Source organism: Pogona vitticeps, chromosome 1, assembly GCF_051106095.1.
Source record: "Pogona vitticeps strain Pit_001003342236 chromosome 1, PviZW2.1, whole genome shotgun sequence".
NCBI lineage: Eukaryota > Metazoa > Chordata > Lepidosauria > Squamata > Agamidae > Pogona > Pogona vitticeps.
In genome coordinates, this window is record NC_135783.1 from 268,687,186 (window position 1) to 268,706,603 (window position 19,418).

The window sequence follows — 19,418 nt, forward strand, 5'->3', positions numbered from 1 at the left end:
CTAAAAGAAACTGGCTATTATAGAGTGAAGGATTTATATAACCCTCAGGGGACACAGATTCCGGCACAAAATGTAGTAGGACAAGTTGGAAGACAATACTGGTTACAGACTATGGCTTTATATAATATTTTGAAACAGAGAAGGTATTCTGGAATACTAAATAAAGAGGATACCCCGCTAGAAAAACTATATAATAACAAAGAGGATAATAAGAAGGGTATTGCAAGGAAGTTGTACAACTTGATAAATACAGATAAAGATTATATGATTGGGACAATACAAACGAAGTGGGAAAGAGAAATGACATTGTCAGCATACGAAATAGATGGGTTAATGGAAGGCATATTGGAAATCAAAATGGATAAATTTAGAGAATTGGAGATGAAATTAATATTGAAATGGTATAGGACACCCCCTCAGTTGTCTTACATGATAAAAGGTTTGAATTCAAGTTGCTGGCATTGTAAGAGGAGTAAGGGATATTATGCACATCTTTGGTGCGAATGCCCTAAGGTTATTGAATTTTGGCAGCTGATTTTAGAAAAGGTGAACGCCGTGTGCAATATTAAATTGCAGCTGACTGGGAAAATCTTGTTTATGGGAGTTCTGGGGAATAATAAAGTAAAAAAACCTAAACAGAATTTATTTAAAGCTATGATTATAGCAGCACATGCAGTAATAGCTTATGGGTGGAAGGATGCATCAAAATGGACTTTGGAAAGATGGAATTGGTATTTATATGAATGGATTCAATCAGACATACTGTCGATTTTGACACAGGATAAGGTATGGGAAGAAAAAACATTAGAGATAAGAAAGAAATGGTCGGGATATGTAAGATGGGTAAGAGAAGGGGGGGCCAATAATGTTATATTGGTTAAACTCCAAAAGGTGTGCTCATGGTTGCAGATTTAAAATTAAATGGTCTTTTTTTTGGGGGGGGGTGGGATAAGGGGGTAGAAATAAATAGGAAAATGATGACTATGTAAAGATAAGAGAAATGGTTATGTATGGATATGTTAATTAAAAAATTAAAAATAATAAAAAAAAAAAAAAAAAAAAGCAAATGACTTTGTGAGAATGTGTGAAAAGCATTCTCAGATGCTGGTCACAGGCTAATTTATAGACATGGATTGCAGACATAAAAAGTACTCATCCAGGCCATACATATGTAGATAGTTTAAATTTTCTTGCTGTTTTGAAAGTGTGAGAAATTTAAAAAGATGCTTTCTTTTGCACGGGTCCTTAGCATTTTCATGAAGGTAAAAGGAATGCATCCAAGGATTCCTATAAATACAATTTTACACCTGTGATGATAGAAGATAAATATGCACCTGTAGTATTATTGAAGTAATTCCTTGGCACAATTGTGTAATCACAGAGGCACTGCTTTGAGTATTTTGAAACTGTATCCAAATAGATATTTAAGTTTAAATGTCATTAATGCATGCATCCTGTGTATTTACAGGGAACATTTCTATGATTATGGTATGTCCACATAGAGATGTCTATAATGTCAAAAGTTACGGGATTTCACAATGACTTCACTAGTTTTATGCATTAAGGGCTTGCTGGAGCATCAAGGAAACTACTCTCAGCATACATTTGTGAGGAAATATTTATAAAATATATCTCTTGCACCAGCAAGACTAATAAGCAAACCACACTGCAAAAATGAAGACTAATATACACAATTTATATCTTTTTCTTTTAAAAAAAATCAAATCAAGGCTGATTTTACATTTAGCTCAGAGTGCATTATTTGAAAGACTCAGGTTTTGCTAACAAGGGTGGACGTTGCAGGCTCTTAATTCCTTCTTGTCTTTACAACTAGTAAACTGAGTGCTTTTGAACCTCTTCTTGACTGTCATAAACCTCTCCTGGATTCCACCGCCACATAATTTGCTACATTCTGACCAAGCAGTCCATGGTTTCATCTTGCAACCTAAAATTAAAAGAAAACAAAAATAATTATCATGAATTCTATGCTTTGGGTGAAATGTCTCTTTTCTTCATATTTATTATCGAACAGGACTGCCCGAGGCAAAGTAGAACTGATGGCCCCTTCCAGATCAAGCGGGATTAAGTGAACCCCTCAAGGAAGTATCAACATTGCCTCATCTTTTTGGAGCCCATGGTTTTTCCTAGAAGCCCCTGAGATCAGTGTGGCCCAGTTCTACTCCAAATAAACAGAAACACTAAATTATTGCTTTCCAACCTTAGGTCCCCAGATGTTTTTGAACTGAAACTCCCAGAAGCCTCCACCACTCAATGTGCTGGCCAGGGCTTCTGGGAGTTACAGTTCATGAACATCTGGGGACCCAAGGTTGGAAACCACTGCTCTAAACACTACCCTGTGTCCTTCTTGTTTTACAAAATTGCCATATTTTCTTCAAGGAAGTGTAGCAGCCCAGGCGATGCCATGTGATTAATGAATACAGATTTTCTTGACCTTGTTCAAAAGGGGTATCTTGACACATTGAGACACCCATCCAAAAATGGAAAATCACTGAGATTTTTAGCTGCCCATGAGGACAAAAAAGACCAGCACCCTTTTTGTCAGAAAGAGCTTTTTTTTAAAAAAAAATTTTTTTTTTGCAAGAAATTGCATCTTGCATTTAAAACCTTGTATTTTGCACAAAAGTTTTTTGTGTACAACTCTTCCACAATTTATTTTTTTGGCAAATAAAAAATACTGAAATCTGGGGAAAATGCACAAATATTCTTGTAGCCTCACCCAGTGGGGGGAAAACTTTTTTTGTTCTTAGTTGTGATAATGAAATAATTGAAGACTTTCATCATTAGACATGGGTCTGTGCTGTTAGGCATACACTAGAGGTCAGCATAAACCGCGGGTTCAGTTGTTTGTGCCAGTTTGTTTATAGGCCAAACAGATGTTTGGCGCTTCAAAGCCCCGCCTCCTCTGGCAAGCTACCATTCCAGTTTCCCTGCCTTGCCTCCTCCAGGCACTGCCTCCGAGTGGGCGCCTGCCAGAGGAGCACCAAACACCTGTTTGAAGCACCAAACACCTGTTCAGCCAATAAACAAACCAACATAAAGAATCAAACTGGCAATTTGTGCCCATATCTAGTGTACACCTGTTGTAAATAATGTGTAGTGCTCCACACATACCTGGAAATTGCTCACTGTCCACATCTTCTTTTGCCTGTTCACTTCTCCTTTTCTCACGAGGTTCCTTCCACCGCCTTTTCTCCACATTAGGATTTCTCAAGCATTTCCTTATCCGGCATTTTTTACGCTGCACAGTTTCTGGGCAGGGAGCTCCTCCAAACTGGGGCTCCATTTTGATCATTCTTGTCCTGATCATATGGCCTTTCCCACAAGACTTGTTGCATTCAGACCACTGTGACCATTCTGTCAGCTCACAGTCAATGGCTAAACCCAGGGAACAGGAGAATCATACTGTTAGGTTCAAGTTACCTTTGCCAGCTGCAGTTTTCATATGAACTAGGTACTCACTCACATGTCTTCTGGCCCTAAAAGTCCTACCAGAAACAGCAGCAGCACCTGCTCCCACTATGTTGTGGCACTTTGCTCCACCTTCCAGCTAGTATTCCTACCTCCTATCTATACAATGATATGATAAACCCTGTCAAATGTGCGTGTTACATGCCACCAAGTTACTTTTGACCTAAAGAGGTTCTATGAATTAATGACTTGCAAAAGTTCCTGTAACTCCTGTGTATGTAAGTGTACCATCTAGCTAAGGGGTGGAAAGCAGAAATAATCACGGAAAGCAGAACTACAGTGGTGCCTCACAAGACGAGCGCCCCGTTTAACGATGAAATCGCATTACGACGAAGTTTTTGCGATCGCAAAAGCGATCACAAAATGTTTCCTATAGGGAAATTTTGCTTTGCAATGATCAGTTCCCTGCTTCGGGACCGATTCTCGCAAAATGACGATTTTCGGCCAACTGATCTGCGGTTTCAAGATGGCCGTCGGGTTAAAAAAAAAACCCGGCTCCCCGCTCTATTCTGGGACAGATTCCTCGCTGCACGGGCAGTGAAAATGGCCACGCTATGGAGGATCTTCGCTGGACGGTAAGTTTCAAGCCCCTAGGAACACATTAATCGGGTTTTAATGCGTTTCTATGGGCTTTTTAATTTCGCTTTACGATGTTTTCATTCTACAGCGATTTTGCTGGAACGAATTAACATCGTAATGCGAGGCACCACTGTAATATATTTTGGGCCAAATCATATACTGAGGAAGAAGGTGATGGCACACAACTGTATTAACCTTCACACTCCACGTATCTGTACTTACGACATTCGGGGAGCATGCATTTCTCTACTTGTTCCAACTCTTCATTGCAGTCTCCAAGCTCTGCTGCAGATTTGAGCATTCTTTGTCGAGTCCTCATCCCCTTCCCACAAGTTACACTACAATCACTCCATTCAGACCACGGGGAGAGCATACAGGGAATAGTATCTAGGGAAAGGGAAAAGAGTAAGATCTTGCCTGACTCAGAATAAAGAACTCATTTTTAAACTGTTGTCCAATCAACAGGTATGGGAAAAGAGTTAAAGATTAGGCTATCATTGTGAAGGGAAGTGTTTGATGGAGCAAATAGTTACTGATTATTATGATGCAACCTCCAGTGCTTCTATAGTACAATTACTGTGCATGATGGTGGCAGATACATATTTAAGCAGAGTTGGGATACTTCATGAAGTATTTCAATTTGAAGGTGCTTGGACCCAGTGGGACAGATCCTATTTCTTTGCTCGACCAGCTTGGAAGATAATTTGGTTGTCCTTGGGGATGATTTATGCCATGAAAGGATGGAGGAATTGCAAACTGTACCCTTGTGAGTTCTCCTGGACTTCTTGGCAACTGATCATAACATCCCTACCTGTGATAAGCTAATGAGACATACTATTAACTCTGGTCCAGTTTCTTCCAGGAGGAGAGGTCACAGAAGGTGGTTTGGGGGTGGGGTTCTGTTCAACTCCATGAATATCTGATGGGGTTTCACCAGCTTTCACTGTGTTCCACAAATGGTACTGGTAGTTACACAATCAGGTTGAGAAAGTTCATCTTTACTGTCAGCTTATGACTTGAGCAGAGGGGCACATCATCCTGTTTTGGGTGCACTGCTGTCCCTCGCTCAGATCCCTACATGTCTCTTCTGATCATGGATCTCCTATACTGTCATTTTTCTTTAGAAACCTCTTGTTTGGTTCTTTTCCTCACTTTGCACTTTACAAAAAGTAATTTTCAAATGTTCATCTCTAGCATCAGTTTTGGAAAGAAGGAAACAGATCAAACCACAATTGTATTACCAGCTTTTTCTCTCTTCCTTTTCTCTCTCTCTCTCTCCCTGACAGTGCACTGCGGCCAAGATTAGGACAAAGCAAAGGGAGAGAAAGAGTTTAAAGGGGAAGGTGAGTCAACAAATGTAGGTGCAGGTATCTCCATTGGTCAGAACAAGTGAATATCTGCCATATGGAAATTCTTCAGAAGTACCAGGATGCTTTGAAAGTGATAGGAAAAGGGGCCATATTAGAAGGGCACTGGGTAATAGCATTACTTTGCATAAAGACAACTGTTTTGGCCAGTGCAGCTGACTAATGCTGCCTTAAAAGCTTCCTATGACAGCTTCCGGTGCTAGAAAATATATGGGAAGGGATACCAGTTAGACTCTAGAAAGGAACTTTTGCTTATACATTTCTTTTCAAATAAAAGGCCTGGAAAATAGAGAAGGATCTAGGACCAGAAAGAGAGTGAGTGAATGAATCCAAGTAGATGAAAGCATGAAACAAATAGAATGTTCACACATCATAAAGCTCCTCCTGAACCACAAGGGCCTCCTGTGGCTGTGTTTATGATGTATACAAACAATTCAGTTCTTCAAAGAACTTCCAGTTTCTGAATGTGGGATATCGTCCTTCTGTACCCACGATTCAAAAAGCCAGGAAATGGCTTCATATTGCTGCACAATATTGTGCCTGAGATGCCAGCAGGTAAAAAGGATGCCTAGCTTTACATAGTATAGGGCAGCCTGAATGTTGACAACAGTCTACCGAATACCCTCTTCTGCTCACTACCATTCACAAAGAAACAACGGGCAGGGAAAATCCCAGAACCTGGCTCCTTTTTTATCAAGTAAGCACATCTCACCCATACACAAAGCAATTATTAGGGTGGTTTTTCAACAAGTGTGAATGGCAGTGAGCAGAAGAGGGTATCCTGTAGACCATCCTGACTGCTGCCATTGGTGTTGTCAACATTCAGGCTGTCCTTTGCTATGTAAAGCTTGGCATCCTTTTTCCTGCTGGCATCATGGGCAAAATATTGTGCAGTTATATCAGACCATTTGCTGGCTTTTTAAATTGCAGAAATGGAAGCACAATATCCCACGTTAAATTTTGAAGAACTGAATTTCTCGGCTTTTAAAAACAGGAATTTAAATATCAATATGCAACAGACAAATTTAGTCAGAACTTTCCTTCATATAGAATTAATCAGTGATAGAGGATTCTAGAAGATGAGCATATGACTTTTATATTGGTTACTGGGAGAAGACAGAAGTGGGAACAGCTTGGATGTGACTGCAGTCCTTCTATGCCAAAATATTTTGGGCTGTTTTGGACTTAATGAAATGGTGAAGCAAAGTTGTGAGTAGGTACAAAATGTACAATGGAGAAACTGAGATGTTTGCTTACCACAGGCAATCAGGTTAATTTGTACAGTATTTTAAAACCTGTTGTTACATTTCCTCCAACAAAATAAGAGCAACCTATTGTTCAAACCACATGAAATAATATTTCCACTCTATATGTGCTGGTCAAGCTGCAGTCTGAGTACTATGTCTAAGTCCGACTGTCATATTTTCAGAAGGACTATGGCAAATTGGAAAACATCTGAAGAAAAGCAACCAGGATAGAAACCGAATCCCAAATCCCATTGAGAAACAATTGAAGCTAGGTTCATCTTGGGAAAGATATGATAAAGAAGAGACATCATAGTTATCTTCAAAGAGCTGAAGGGCAGGTAGGGACTAAGTAGCACAGAGACAGGACTAGAATTACTGGTTCTCAAGTGAACATAAGGAGCAACGTCCAAATAATGAAAGATGTTTGATGCTGAAATAGTCAGCTTCCACCAATATTAGTATCAAGGGAGGGTAATGCCTGCCCCTGGGGAAAAAATCTGAGCGGACTATGGATACTTACGACATTCAGGCATCATGCATTTCTCAGCTTCTGTGGTTTCTGCCTTGCACATGGATCCATCGGCTGGGGTCATCTTGATCATCCGGTGCCGTTTCTTCATTCCCATCCCACAGCTGGCACTACATTCATCCCACTCCCCCCATTCTGTCACCAGGCAGCTGCTCGGAGCTATTCATAACATAGAGTAGAAAATTAGTCTACTGGCACTCATTTAACAGAGGGTTCAAAGCATGCTTTTTACCACTTCATTTTTATAAGGCTCGACTAAATACTCACAGCATTCCTCATTTACTATGCACTTCTCAGTTTCTTCAGTAGGCACTTTGCACATGGAGCCATCATCAGGGAACTGCTTGACATATCTTTCTCTGGATCGCATCCCCATACCACAGGACACACTACAAGGTGACCATGTTATCCACTCTGACATCATGCATGTGGAGCCATCTGAAACATGAAAGGCAATTTCCATTTGTTCCTAAAGCTCACTTAGGACTTAGAAAAACAACAACAACAAAAAACCCACAAAGAAACAAACAAAAAAACAGGTGACAGCTGTTTGGACTCTCATTCTCCTTGCGTTCTTTCCTACCTTCATCACTGCAGCCTGGGCCCATACACGGCTGAAAGTCCTGAGTTTCTGGACAAGGTACACTGAGGTCAAGCTGAGCTTTGAGCATTCTCTGTCTCATCCGCTTGCCTTTTTCACATGTGGAACTGCTACAGGCTGACCAAGGGGACCAGTTTGAATAAATACAGGTTTCTGGAGTGTCATCTAAAAAACAAAAACAAAAAAAAGGCAAAACAGAGCACTTCACTAACTTAGATAATTCACCGCCACAGGATATTAGAATAGCTATGATGATAATGATGACGATATATGCCATCACATAGTGCTAAAGTACTATGTGGGAGGTTTACAACATAATTATGCAATTGAGACACTTGGCACCCTCCAGTGAGCTAGATACTCATTTTACTGATCTTGAAACAATAGAAGGCTGAATCAACCTTGAGCTGATTACCTGAACCTGTCAGGATTGGAATTGGGTCGTGAGCAGAGGCTTGACTGCAATACTGCAGTTCAACCACTGCACTACAGGGCTCACATATTTTGAAAAGGACAAATAAAAACATACCAAAAATGGAAAATAAAAAGATGACTGATTCATTTTACTTCCGATCCTGTTCTTCATTTCTTTGTACAGTGGACCCTTGACTTACAGACGGCTTGACTTACAGACTTTTTGAGTTACAGACTTCTCTGGCCGCAAAATTTAGGTTTGACTTGCAGACTGAGATTTGACTTACAGACCAGAAAAACCAAAATGGAACAAAAACGGCCTGTTACGGGATTAATCGGTTTTCAATGCACTGTAGCTCAATGGAGACTTGACTTACAGACTTTTTGACTTGAGAACCGCCTTCCAATACGGATTAAGTTCTCAAGTCAAGACCCCACTGTACAATTCATTTCTTCATACTCCACACAGAGATCCATTCTCAGCAATGTGCACACTAGCTCACTCTTGAAACTCACTCTTTTTCAGCCAGTCACATGTGCAACTTTTAAACTCAGCTGTGTCAGCCATGTTCAGACCCGGTCAGCATATTCCCACCACATACAAGGTGATGCAACAATTTATTTGTCTCTTCTCTCGACCCGCCTCCTCAATAGCCTTTATAAAGAAATTTTAGGCACCAAATCTGTGACTTCCCACATTCACAGCACATGTTCTGCTGCTTGGATATGGCTTATTCCTGTATTATATTCCTGTAAGTGAAATGACAGATCTGTTTCCCCTTTGTTTTCCAGTTGGCTGATGAAATCTGTGTATATATTTTAAAAGTAAATCTTAAAAGATGGATCAAGAGTGCTTGGCACATAGAATGATGTGTGGTGAGGCTTTTTAAGTGGCTACCGCAAAATAGGGGCAGAGTTTCCTCACTTGTCTTGTTCTTGCACATGAAAACAAATACTGTAATCTTTTTCTTCTTTTCTCTGAAACAAGATATTTCCTTAACAAGAATTTTCACGTTGGTGTTAAAGTGTTTCACACACATTCCATGTTGTACGAATGGTGTTGCTAAGTGACTGTATATATTCCTTTATTTTATAGGCATTTAAAAATCAAAAGCCTCAAATGGGTTATTTGCATCTTTTTATCCATCAGCCAGTCTCTCCATGTATTTGCTTTGCTTCGGAAAGGAATAAGCACAGACATAGTTGGGAAGGTGTGAAGAGGAGAAGGGGACGACAGAGGATGAGATGGTTGGACAGTGTCATCAAAGCTACCAACACGAATTTGACCAAATTCTGGGAGGCAGTAGAAGACAGGAGGGCCTGGAGTGCTCTGGTCCATGGGGTCACGAAGAGTCAAATACGACATGACGACTAAACAACAACGATTCAGTCTACCTTAAAATTTACTCTTACAAATAATGTAAATATTGCACATGGATTTGATGTATAGCTTCACACTATGCCTTCTGTGATTGCTGTACACCATTTTGAAATATTTAAATCACTTCCAGACATTATGTGGGGCTGGTGCCACATATAGTGAAAAAATTAATTTCCTTAAAGCAAGGTGAAGACTTGTTACAAGCAGAATTTGTACTTCAAGGAGACATGCAATTCTGCATCTAAGCAAGGAACATTGGTAGCATGCACCTTGTTTTAAAGAATTTTTTCCCTATCACTACTGAGGCAGAAAATTCAGTTTTCGTATCAGGGCAATTAAGACAACTAAGCAGCTGGAAAAAAAACATGGGGGCTACATGCAACCTGTGGTGCATGTGTTGATTAAGATCTGGATAGTTCAGATATATATGTTTGTGTGCGTAAAGCTGTAGCTTTAAAGCATAAGCATCCATTACAATGTTTAAATAAACTTACAATTTCTAATTAAAATAAAAACAGCTAGGTAATCATCTTTGCTCTACATCACCACATGCTGGCATCTAGAAGCTGGACTATTTCCCCCTTCTTCTTAGAAAGAAAAACAAACTTATGTTTCTCACATTCCACAGCATTCACCGAACCAAGTTTTTTTTTACACAAGCCCTCTCATTTTACATATTTTAGGACCTCCTTCTTCATTACACTTTCAAGCCATCAACCAATTAAGTCTAAGTACTGCCCCAAATTCTCATGATCCAAGCTCCAGGTGTCTTATCTTCTCTCAGTTAGTGGTTTTTGTGTGTCTCTTCTCTCTGGACTGTCCGACCTTGTGACTTTGACAAACAACTCTGCACAACAAGCTCATGAAAAACATATCTTTCTGAATTCATCTTACACAGAACCTAACAGACTCCATCTTAGTATAACTACAGTTCCTGGTTTCCTTCCATTTCCTTACAGTGTGTGTGTGAATAAACAGTGGAGGATGGTGCTAAGAGCTCAAGGCAAGTTCATGAATATTTGTTACACGCAGAGTATGTCCAAACCTTTTCTACCTGGCATTTGAATGGTACACCTGATACACACAGCTATTAAGATGGTGCCAAGGATAGCAATGTGCTGCAAACACTTTTCAGAAATGTAGGTCTTTAAAGCTACATTTTATTTTTCATTTTAAGGTGATCACATAATGGCATTCAGAGAACATCACCAGGCACAAATGCCGGCAGGAAGTGACAGAAGGGGAAGGATTAGGAATCAGGTCACTGGTAGAGCACATGCAGAATGTGCCAGAGTAAAATTCCAGTGTCTCCATGTAAGGAGAGGAAAAGAGTCTTGTTCCAAACTCAGGAAAGCTGCTGCCACCCAGAGTTGATAACACTAGGTTGGATGGATCAATGATTTGACCTGGTATGAGATAGCTTTACTGCTATCTATAGCAAGAAAGCAAAGTCTTGTTTGGCCATAAATCAAAGATAGACATTAAAGCACCTCCTTCTGCTTTTAAAAATCAACTCTGTCATCTCTGAAAGTCCACTTTAAGATCCTAGCACAGATGGGCTGGCTGCCCTGCTATTTCTCATTTGAATTCTGCACATACGCTTACAAGGGCAGCTTGTCCTTATACACAATCATTAATAAAGAAGAGCTGTTAGATGAGGAAAATAGTCGAACTTGATGAAGACCAACCCAGCACTGGATAATAAAGTCAGTGGGATTAGGCTTCTTCTAAATTAGTAGAGTGCTGCTTTCAATTCCAAAAAATTCTGCCTGCCGGCACCCTCCCTGTGGGTGTTTATTAAGTAATGATGCCGGCTCCAGACACAAATGGCTAAGCAAATTGTTTTTTCCCCTCCTGTTTTTAATACTGTCCTAATAATAACACAGACAGCATGAAATATAGAGTAGCAACACCAGAGGGTGAAGCAAACTGCAAATGCATGCAAGTAGAACCTCATTTTATAAAGTTACCTTCATCTTCTGGAGCTTCCGCAGCAAGATCGGCCACAATGTCATCAACATTATCGGGAACAATATTGCACTGCTCTCCCTGTAAAGAAACATTGGCACAGGTTTAAATGATCAGAGGAACTAATCCTGTTGTGGGCAGTGAATTGGAAAATCAGTTGCCAGAAGATGTAGAAACAAGATCTGCTTTCACAGACTTCCATGGTTAGAAAGGCCAGCTCTATCTTCCAGACCCATTTATTGGTTAGGTCAGGTACTATAAAATATCCTAAGAAGCTAAGGTTTCAGTGCTAGCACTGAAACCTTAGCTTCTTAGAATCTTTGGCACCTTTAAGATTAATCTATTTATTTCATTGTCAGCTTTTGAGGACTACAACCCATTTTTCCCCGACACAGCTATCTGGACAGTATACCTTCAAACGATGATACTTAGGCCTCTCTGAATTATGTGAGCACTTGCTTCTTTCTAGAGAAGTTATGAATCAGAAATGTGGAGCTAAAATGGCAAAGAATATTTTGTGACAGGTGAGCATTATTGGAAAAAAAGTGCTGGAGAGTGGGCAACTATTGAGCAATGAGATAATTTCTGGATGTTACTGGAAAGATGTGTGGGGCAGATGTGGGACCAGGAACCTATGCACTCGTAATAAAGTCTAATCAGATCAGAGACAGTGGCAGATCCAGATCTTGAGATACAGGTCCAGGGCCCCACAGTCTGAGGCAAGGGGGGAGGTGACACCCCCCCCCCAGTAATCATAGCAGTCTGGGAACACCGGTCTTGTTTGTATATGTTCTGGCAACTAGACAAGCCATGGCTTGCAATAATAGAAAATGCTGTGCTGAGTAGTCACGGCTCTCCATTGTAAGCCATTTTGAACTGAGGTATTTTCCCAGTTGTAATAGTGCCAGCAGTCTGAACCAATAGAATACTGTCTTTGAGCCTATGTGGCCAATAAGTTCAACGGAACAAAATGAGGAGAAGGTGTCTCACTGATCCGGTGCCCTCATGGACCAAATGCCCCTCAAAGGCAGCGTCTGACTAATTTAGCTGCACCAGCACGCATGCTTGGGAAAATAGGTGTTAGTCTTAGATTTTAGGTTTCATTATTCTTATGAACTTAGTCTCAAACACTGTACTTTATTCACTATGTTTTATTCAGTCTAATCTGGGGTCACACTGAGGTTGTAAATTTGGGACCTGCTTATGTGTACTTGCCAGCTCTTATGTACACCTTGGGGAACGTTTATTACTGCAGCTGCAAAGGAAGGTGGGAGAATGTCCTTGAAAAGGGCCTCTGGAAGGGACTAGACAACATGAGACGGAATACACATCCCTTGTCAGGGATGTCTAACAGGGTCTTAAAACCAGTTGAAACCCGTTGACTGTGCCTCACCCCTGACACCACCCCAGAATCCCCTTCCCCCAATCAGCTAGTACTGGAAACCTAAAAGAAGGGTCTTTTGTATCTGTAAAGAGCTTTTTGCTCGCCTTTAGAGCAAAAGCCATTAGTGTGCTTTTCTTGTATACCTTGACTCAAAACAATATTGTGTTGTATTATGGTGGCCTCATTTTCTTGGTCTTGCATCAGCGATGATCCCCACTTATTATTGGGTAACATAAATTAAACCAGGATATGTGAGGTGACCGTTTCAACCAAGTGGAGCAACATTTTCCTTGAGTGTGCCCATGCAGGCAGACAGCAATTAGGAATAGAGACAAAGAGGAGGAAAAGAAGTGTTGTTGCTGCTGCAGCTGTTGTCACCACCACCATCACATTGCCAGATTGAGGAGGAGGAGGAGGAGAGACAAGGAAAGACCAAGATTGGAAGTGACAAACACATTGCCCAAGGAATCCTTTTGACTGAAGTCCTGAAATAATCTCCATGGATTAGGAATTAAAATCAGATAGTCTTTAAGTACCCTTTGGCAAATTAGGTTCTCCTTGAAAATATGTCTCAGACCTTTGTTAGCCAATGGCTTTCTGCTGGAAGTTGATTGGTACAATCCTTCTTTCAAGTAAAGAGGTTGGTGACATCCAGAAGTCAATGTTATGATTTCTCCCTGGTGCTGCTGATGCTTCTCTTTTAAAATTCAGTAATGGCCAGTTGAGCTACATATGTTGGCTTTACTAACAGACTTTTTTTGGGGAGGAGCAATATTGTATTGGTATTAGTTTTTGGAATTTCATTATATTACCTTCCGTGCAATCCTCTCAATGACAACTCTGGCTACTGATTTAATAGAGCCTCCTTCGGGGTCATAGAAAGGACTCTGGGGATGATCTAGGCTTGTAAGAGGTCTTATCTTCTCTTGAGGTATAGTTGGTTTGTTGGGAGACTACAGTTAAAAAAGAGAGAGGGAAAGAGAGAGAAAGGAGGTATAAATTGCAAATTGAATAAATGACAACCATTCCATTGAGTGATGAAAATGCAATGCAGAATCTAGAACCAAGTGTCATAGATCTAAATCACTCACAAGCCATCTGTCCTAAACTAGAAAATGGTGTAACAAGATTTGTGTCAGGAGGTCTTTGAAGATATACAGAGGTCAAGTTTATGCTAATCGCCTACAAGGGAAAGGTCAACAAAGTTCACATAATAAGCAATAACTACCATCTATTTGACACTCTTACCCATAGAGGCCTTGTGCTGCAAAGGAATGCCATTAATACTGTCATTAATGAAACAAGTCATGCAGATGGGGTGGCAAGTATCATAGCAAATCATTTCAGGACATTGAGCATTCATGATGTGACACTCATCATCATGTAGCTGTCAAGAGGGTTGCAAAATGGGAATCATAACTCTGAAGGTGGAAGAGTGATAAGTACTCAGATAAAGAGTATATAGTCTTGTCCATTAAAAGAGGTGTTCTGAGAGGAAATTAGCTATTCAGAGATAGATAGTAACTAACAACCTGTTTGGTATTCTTTAGATATGAAAATTATATAGAAGTTGGTATGATAAGAAGGTACTTTTCAGTTTTCAACTTTGAGCAGTTTTTGCTGTAGCTGATACAGGAGATCTGGTTGAGGAGGGGGAGGTACCTTGTTAATAGATTATAGTCTGGTTTATTATAGCATAGTACATGTTATGGTTTGTCTCCTTGCACCTAGGTACACAGAGGATTTCTATTATAAAAATGTGTCCTACAATATATTCACAATATGTGTCCTACAATACTTGGTTTAGGTTACAGTAGAGTATTTAATGTACCTGTGTTTTTTTTTACAGAGATTTTATTTTTCATCATTTTTTCTGCCATAGACAATAGCCCAATCTTAAGTATGAATAGCTACTGGGATGTTTTGATGAAGACCAGTCACTGCCCACCCACTAGCTGACTGACACAGCAGTTTTCTGTAGAGGAGATCACTAACTAGGTGATTTACCACACAGTAAGCACTTTGAAAAGTTTGCAGTTGCCCTTCCTTTTTCCTTGTCCACAAATTTAGCATTGGGTTACATCCACAGTTAGACATCCTTAAAACAGAGTCAGTTAGATGGGTTGGCCATTCTATCTAAAGTATGGCCATTTGAAAAGAGTGAGTTCTCTCTAAGCATGACTAAATCTGGATCCAACCCAATGCATACCATGCCACTGGAATTTAGATTGATTTATCATACAGGAGAGGACAATAGAAAATATAGGCATTCCTCTTATTTTGCGCTTTTAATGTATTGAATGACTGATTGTCCATTCCTATGATTTAAATTCTATCTTCAGAGTATTGGATTTACAGAGAATTTCTGTGCCTGGTAGGAGAATACAAATAAGAGCCTTTGAAACACCATTAGCATGCAATTCCAGGCCCAGAGTTGCAAGGGCTAATGGAACTGCTGTGCATCAAGGTATTACAAAAAACCCCACTCTGATAGCATTAGAAGGAAAGTGATGGAAAGGCATGGAAGCTGGTGTGAACTACACTTCTCAAAATAAGAAGAGATTCAGATTATTGCAACATGTGCCAGTTCATAAACATGATGGATTCTTCCTTTCTTTGATCCAGAAACAGCTAAGGTATGGATAAATATATTTCTTCTTATACTTGAAATTTGCACATTTTGGTAAATTCTGAGCAAAAGGAAAATGAAACAACATCCCCACCTGAATCTGTTGAAGTCTTACTTTAGGGGACACACCAAAACAAGTAAGTGAGTAAGTGAGTAAGTAAAATAAACGATATCTAAATGGCATACATATAAAATATTTAATAATCACCTCTAATAAAATATTAATTAAAAAGAATGGATGAACTCTGATGTCTACTTTATACCTCATTCAGAGGATGGTGGATGAACAAACAAGTACATCATCTCTGTTGCCTTTCTTGGAGCAGCTAACAATTCATATAGAAAAAAGCTGCAAATTATGTCACCAAAACGTAAAATAAAACTAATTTTAGGCCAGCTATACCAGAACATCCAACTTCACTATTAAGACAAAAACACATAACATGTAGAAGAGATGGTTTTATAATTAGCACTCATTAAATGGAAAGATGTGAACATATCTGATCAACCAGGAAGAAATGTAGCCTCCAGATGATGTCAGGTGCAACTCTCATAAACCCTAGACCGAAATAGCCAAAGCGGGGCATTATGGGAACAGTAGCCCAACAACTGGAGGGCGTGTTCACCATTCCTGTTGTAAACCCACCCCATTTGTTAATTTCTCTACATAGGAACTACATTGCAATATATTGCATGGATTGTCTCACAAGAGTAATGTTTGTGATCTTAGCAACTTACTTTAAAAAAACCCAGTGTATTTAGAATACAAACAAGTTGGTTTATTTAAATCCTCAGTTCCTGTACACTTGCACATTTCTCATTAACAGCTCTCATACAGACTCAGACAAGTAAATATTTAATATAAAAATTGAATATCACAGAAGACTTTGTGTTGACTCCTAGCTAGTGTCCATGAACTCTGCCTGCCAGGACTCATAAATCATTTCCAGTTTACACAATTACTTCATTTTGACTGATCTAAAGACTAAAGCAGGTTCTTGGGCTGTGCATATTTTTTTTCACCCTTCTTGCTTGTTCTACCTTCCACTTTGATACACAAAAGGCAAAGTTCAAACGTGATGACAAGAGTTTTCATTTGCTATCCCATTTCCTTCTTTCCTCAATACTTTTATGGCTACCGGAAAAAAGAAAGTCAGGAATCAAACCTTCCTGTGAATACCTTAAGGTTTGAAATATACCACCATATGAATATAACTTCATTGAAAGTTATTACAGAAGGCTTTTCAAATCTAAAAAAGTTTAAAAAAGAAAAAAAAACAGCAAAGTCTTCTGTTTATACTATAAACTATCCCATAGTGCTTAAAGCACTCTCTGGATAGTTTACAATTAATGTATTGAATATCACAGTTGAAAACATTACTTCTACACATTGCTGCCGCTGCCTGCCGCAAGCTGGGTATTCAGTTTACTAACTTTGGGAGGATGGAAGGCTGAGTCAGTCTGGAGCTGGGTACCTGAGCTCCCTGGAATCAAGCCCAGGTTGTGAGCAGAGTTTCCACTGCAGTACTGCAGTTTAACCACTGTACCATGAGGCTTCCACTTTAATGATTGGACCTATGTTATTTTTTAACTAGAAGCACAGTCTGCTGAGCATAACCACAGAAATGTTTATGAGAAGAATGGATGTCTGAAGACCAGCAAGACCAGAGAATAATGGTTTGTCTTATACCAAGTCAAACCATCTTTCCATCAAGCATAATGTCGTTTATATACTGATATTTGATCAGACCTGATATATATCCATTTTTTTTACCACAAAAGAGTGCCCTTGAAACTCTAACCTGTCTGTTGTGGGAAAACAAGCTTCAGTGTGACTTTTCAGAGATCCGTGCCTTTCAATTAATGTTTCCTGTGTGTAGGTCCTTCCTGTCTACTTCATCACTCCCTTTTGCTTTTGACACACTGCCTCTTAACTGTCTTTAAACAGCTATTTTTAATTACAAGGTCTGTTCTTCTTCCATGGTTGGGGTGGGCGGGACTTTTTATTAGTCATTTCTTCCCTCTTCTTTCTCCAAGGAATGATTATTCAAAGAGGGAAGAAGAAGCTATTCATCACTAATCCCTTATTCAGGAATAAATTGGATAGGACTAGCAAACAGGAAACGTTTAATCAAAATTGAAAACAACATTTGCTAAACAGAACGTACTGGTTGGGCTTGTGGAAAAGCACAACTGGATAATGTAGTGTTTTATGTATAATATAGAATCTTCATTTTAATCCAATTTGTGGCTACTTATAGAAAAATACCATCGTAGCTGAACTAAATGGCTTTAATATTCAGAAGGGAAATAATCTAATACAGGGAGTTGTGTGTTTTCAGAAGGAGCATGCATCATACTCCTACTCATTTCATGTAAACAAGCCTGGAAGAAAACAAATTGCTGTTTCACATCATTTCACCCATATATAGAAATGTCTATTCTCACAAGTTTACTTTACAAGTTGTCTTTTATCAGTTACCGTCTGTTTGGTTTTTTATAGGACATACATTGGTGTTTCCAGCTAGCTGAGCCTCTTCGAGAATAACTGTAACAAGCAGGCAGGTGGCAGAATAAGCACACAAAGAAATGCACACTTCCTTTCATCAGGGAAACAATGGGAAGGATCTCTCTGAAAGCTCTGCCTTCTTGATAGATCAGGTCCATCTACTACAAGCCAGCATCGGACTGAAAGGAATAGTTTTTCATTTATAAGATAGCCAATTTTTACTGCATTATCAATTTGGATAGCACAGGGAACATTGTTAAAAATTCACACAGCCTCAGAGATCCTTCCCATAGTTTTTACATGTGTAGAAAGATCATTCTTGTGTTGGGTTCTGGGGACTCATTCAAAGATTTTAATCCCCTACCCCACAATGATTCTATAGGCCAGAGAATCCATATATATATTCATGATTTGCTGACAGTAGCATCAAACGCTGACTTGCAAAGTAACTATAAGTGGCTGTTATTTTGTGATATTTCTCTCTATAGCTCCATGTGCAGCCAGTGAAGACTCCTCACTGTAGGAAAAGAAATGTTCATGCCTGGATGATACTATTCCAAGGAGTAGTTGAAGGAGAAATTCTAGTGTCCTATTCTATTTTGGACCGTGGCTCTTTCCTTAAGTAATGTTATTAATATGTCATACTGATTACAAGGGCTCTCCCTTAGGTGTCTCTGGATACAGATGGAAACCTCTTGTTGTGCGCTGAAGAAATATTTCATTTTTGCAAGTGGCTTTGCCCACCCACTTTCTAATTCCAATCTGTGATACAAAGCTCTCTGGTCAATTCCCTCCACTTTACCAAGCCTTCTCTCAAAAGTGTTTTGTACACTTCACCTCCATTACATCATTTCCCCACTCCTACCACCACCAGTATTAATGCAGTAAAATTAATGAGCTGTGCAGAGACACCGTCTGTTCCAGTGCAGAGATAAGGAAATGCAGTCATTATTCTCTTGCACCAAGGTTGGGAATTTCAAGCATGATCCTGCTCTTCGTTGGATTATGGTAAGCACTCTGTTTTACACTAAACAAGCCTCATTAACACAACAGAATGCTTATTCTCATCATTGCCTATCAATGATGCCTATCATCAAAAACTATTTTGATGATAGTTTTGATGAAATAACATATATGGGGCTTCCAAAAGGTAAAGCTCTGTTCGTGTGTTTTTCCTGTAAAGGACCTTCTTTCCACCCACATACAATGTCATGCATCTGTCTTTTAATATCTGTGAGATAAGTACACTTGTGGGCAAAGACATGTCAACACTCAAGTCACTGTTTGCATGCAGAGGTGCCGCACCATGGGAGATACTGGG

The 19,418-nt window shown here is 39.6% G+C and overlaps 1 protein-coding gene across 1 annotated transcript in view; it reads right to left on the reverse strand.

Moving 5' to 3' along the window:
* Window positions 1-1,675: 1,675 nt before the first annotated feature.
* The window catches only part of SPON1 (spondin 1), a 385,887-nt gene continuing 368,144 nt past the window's right edge, over window positions 1,676-19,418 (reverse strand). Inside the window, exons 9-16 of the mRNA XM_020797212.3 lie at window positions 13,772-13,912; window positions 11,578-11,656; window positions 7,795-7,977; window positions 7,479-7,649; window positions 7,203-7,370; window positions 4,291-4,455; window positions 3,133-3,396; window positions 1,676-1,945 (exon numbers count right to left, since the gene is read on the reverse strand). Coding sequence (XP_020652871.2) covers window positions 1,782-1,945; window positions 3,133-3,396; window positions 4,291-4,455; window positions 7,203-7,370; window positions 7,479-7,649; window positions 7,795-7,977; window positions 11,578-11,656; window positions 13,772-13,912 — 1,335 coding nt within the window. The 3' untranslated portion in view covers window positions 1,676-1,781. The remainder of the gene's footprint in view (window positions 1,946-3,132; window positions 3,397-4,290; window positions 4,456-7,202; window positions 7,371-7,478; window positions 7,650-7,794; window positions 7,978-11,577; window positions 11,657-13,771; window positions 13,913-19,418) is intronic.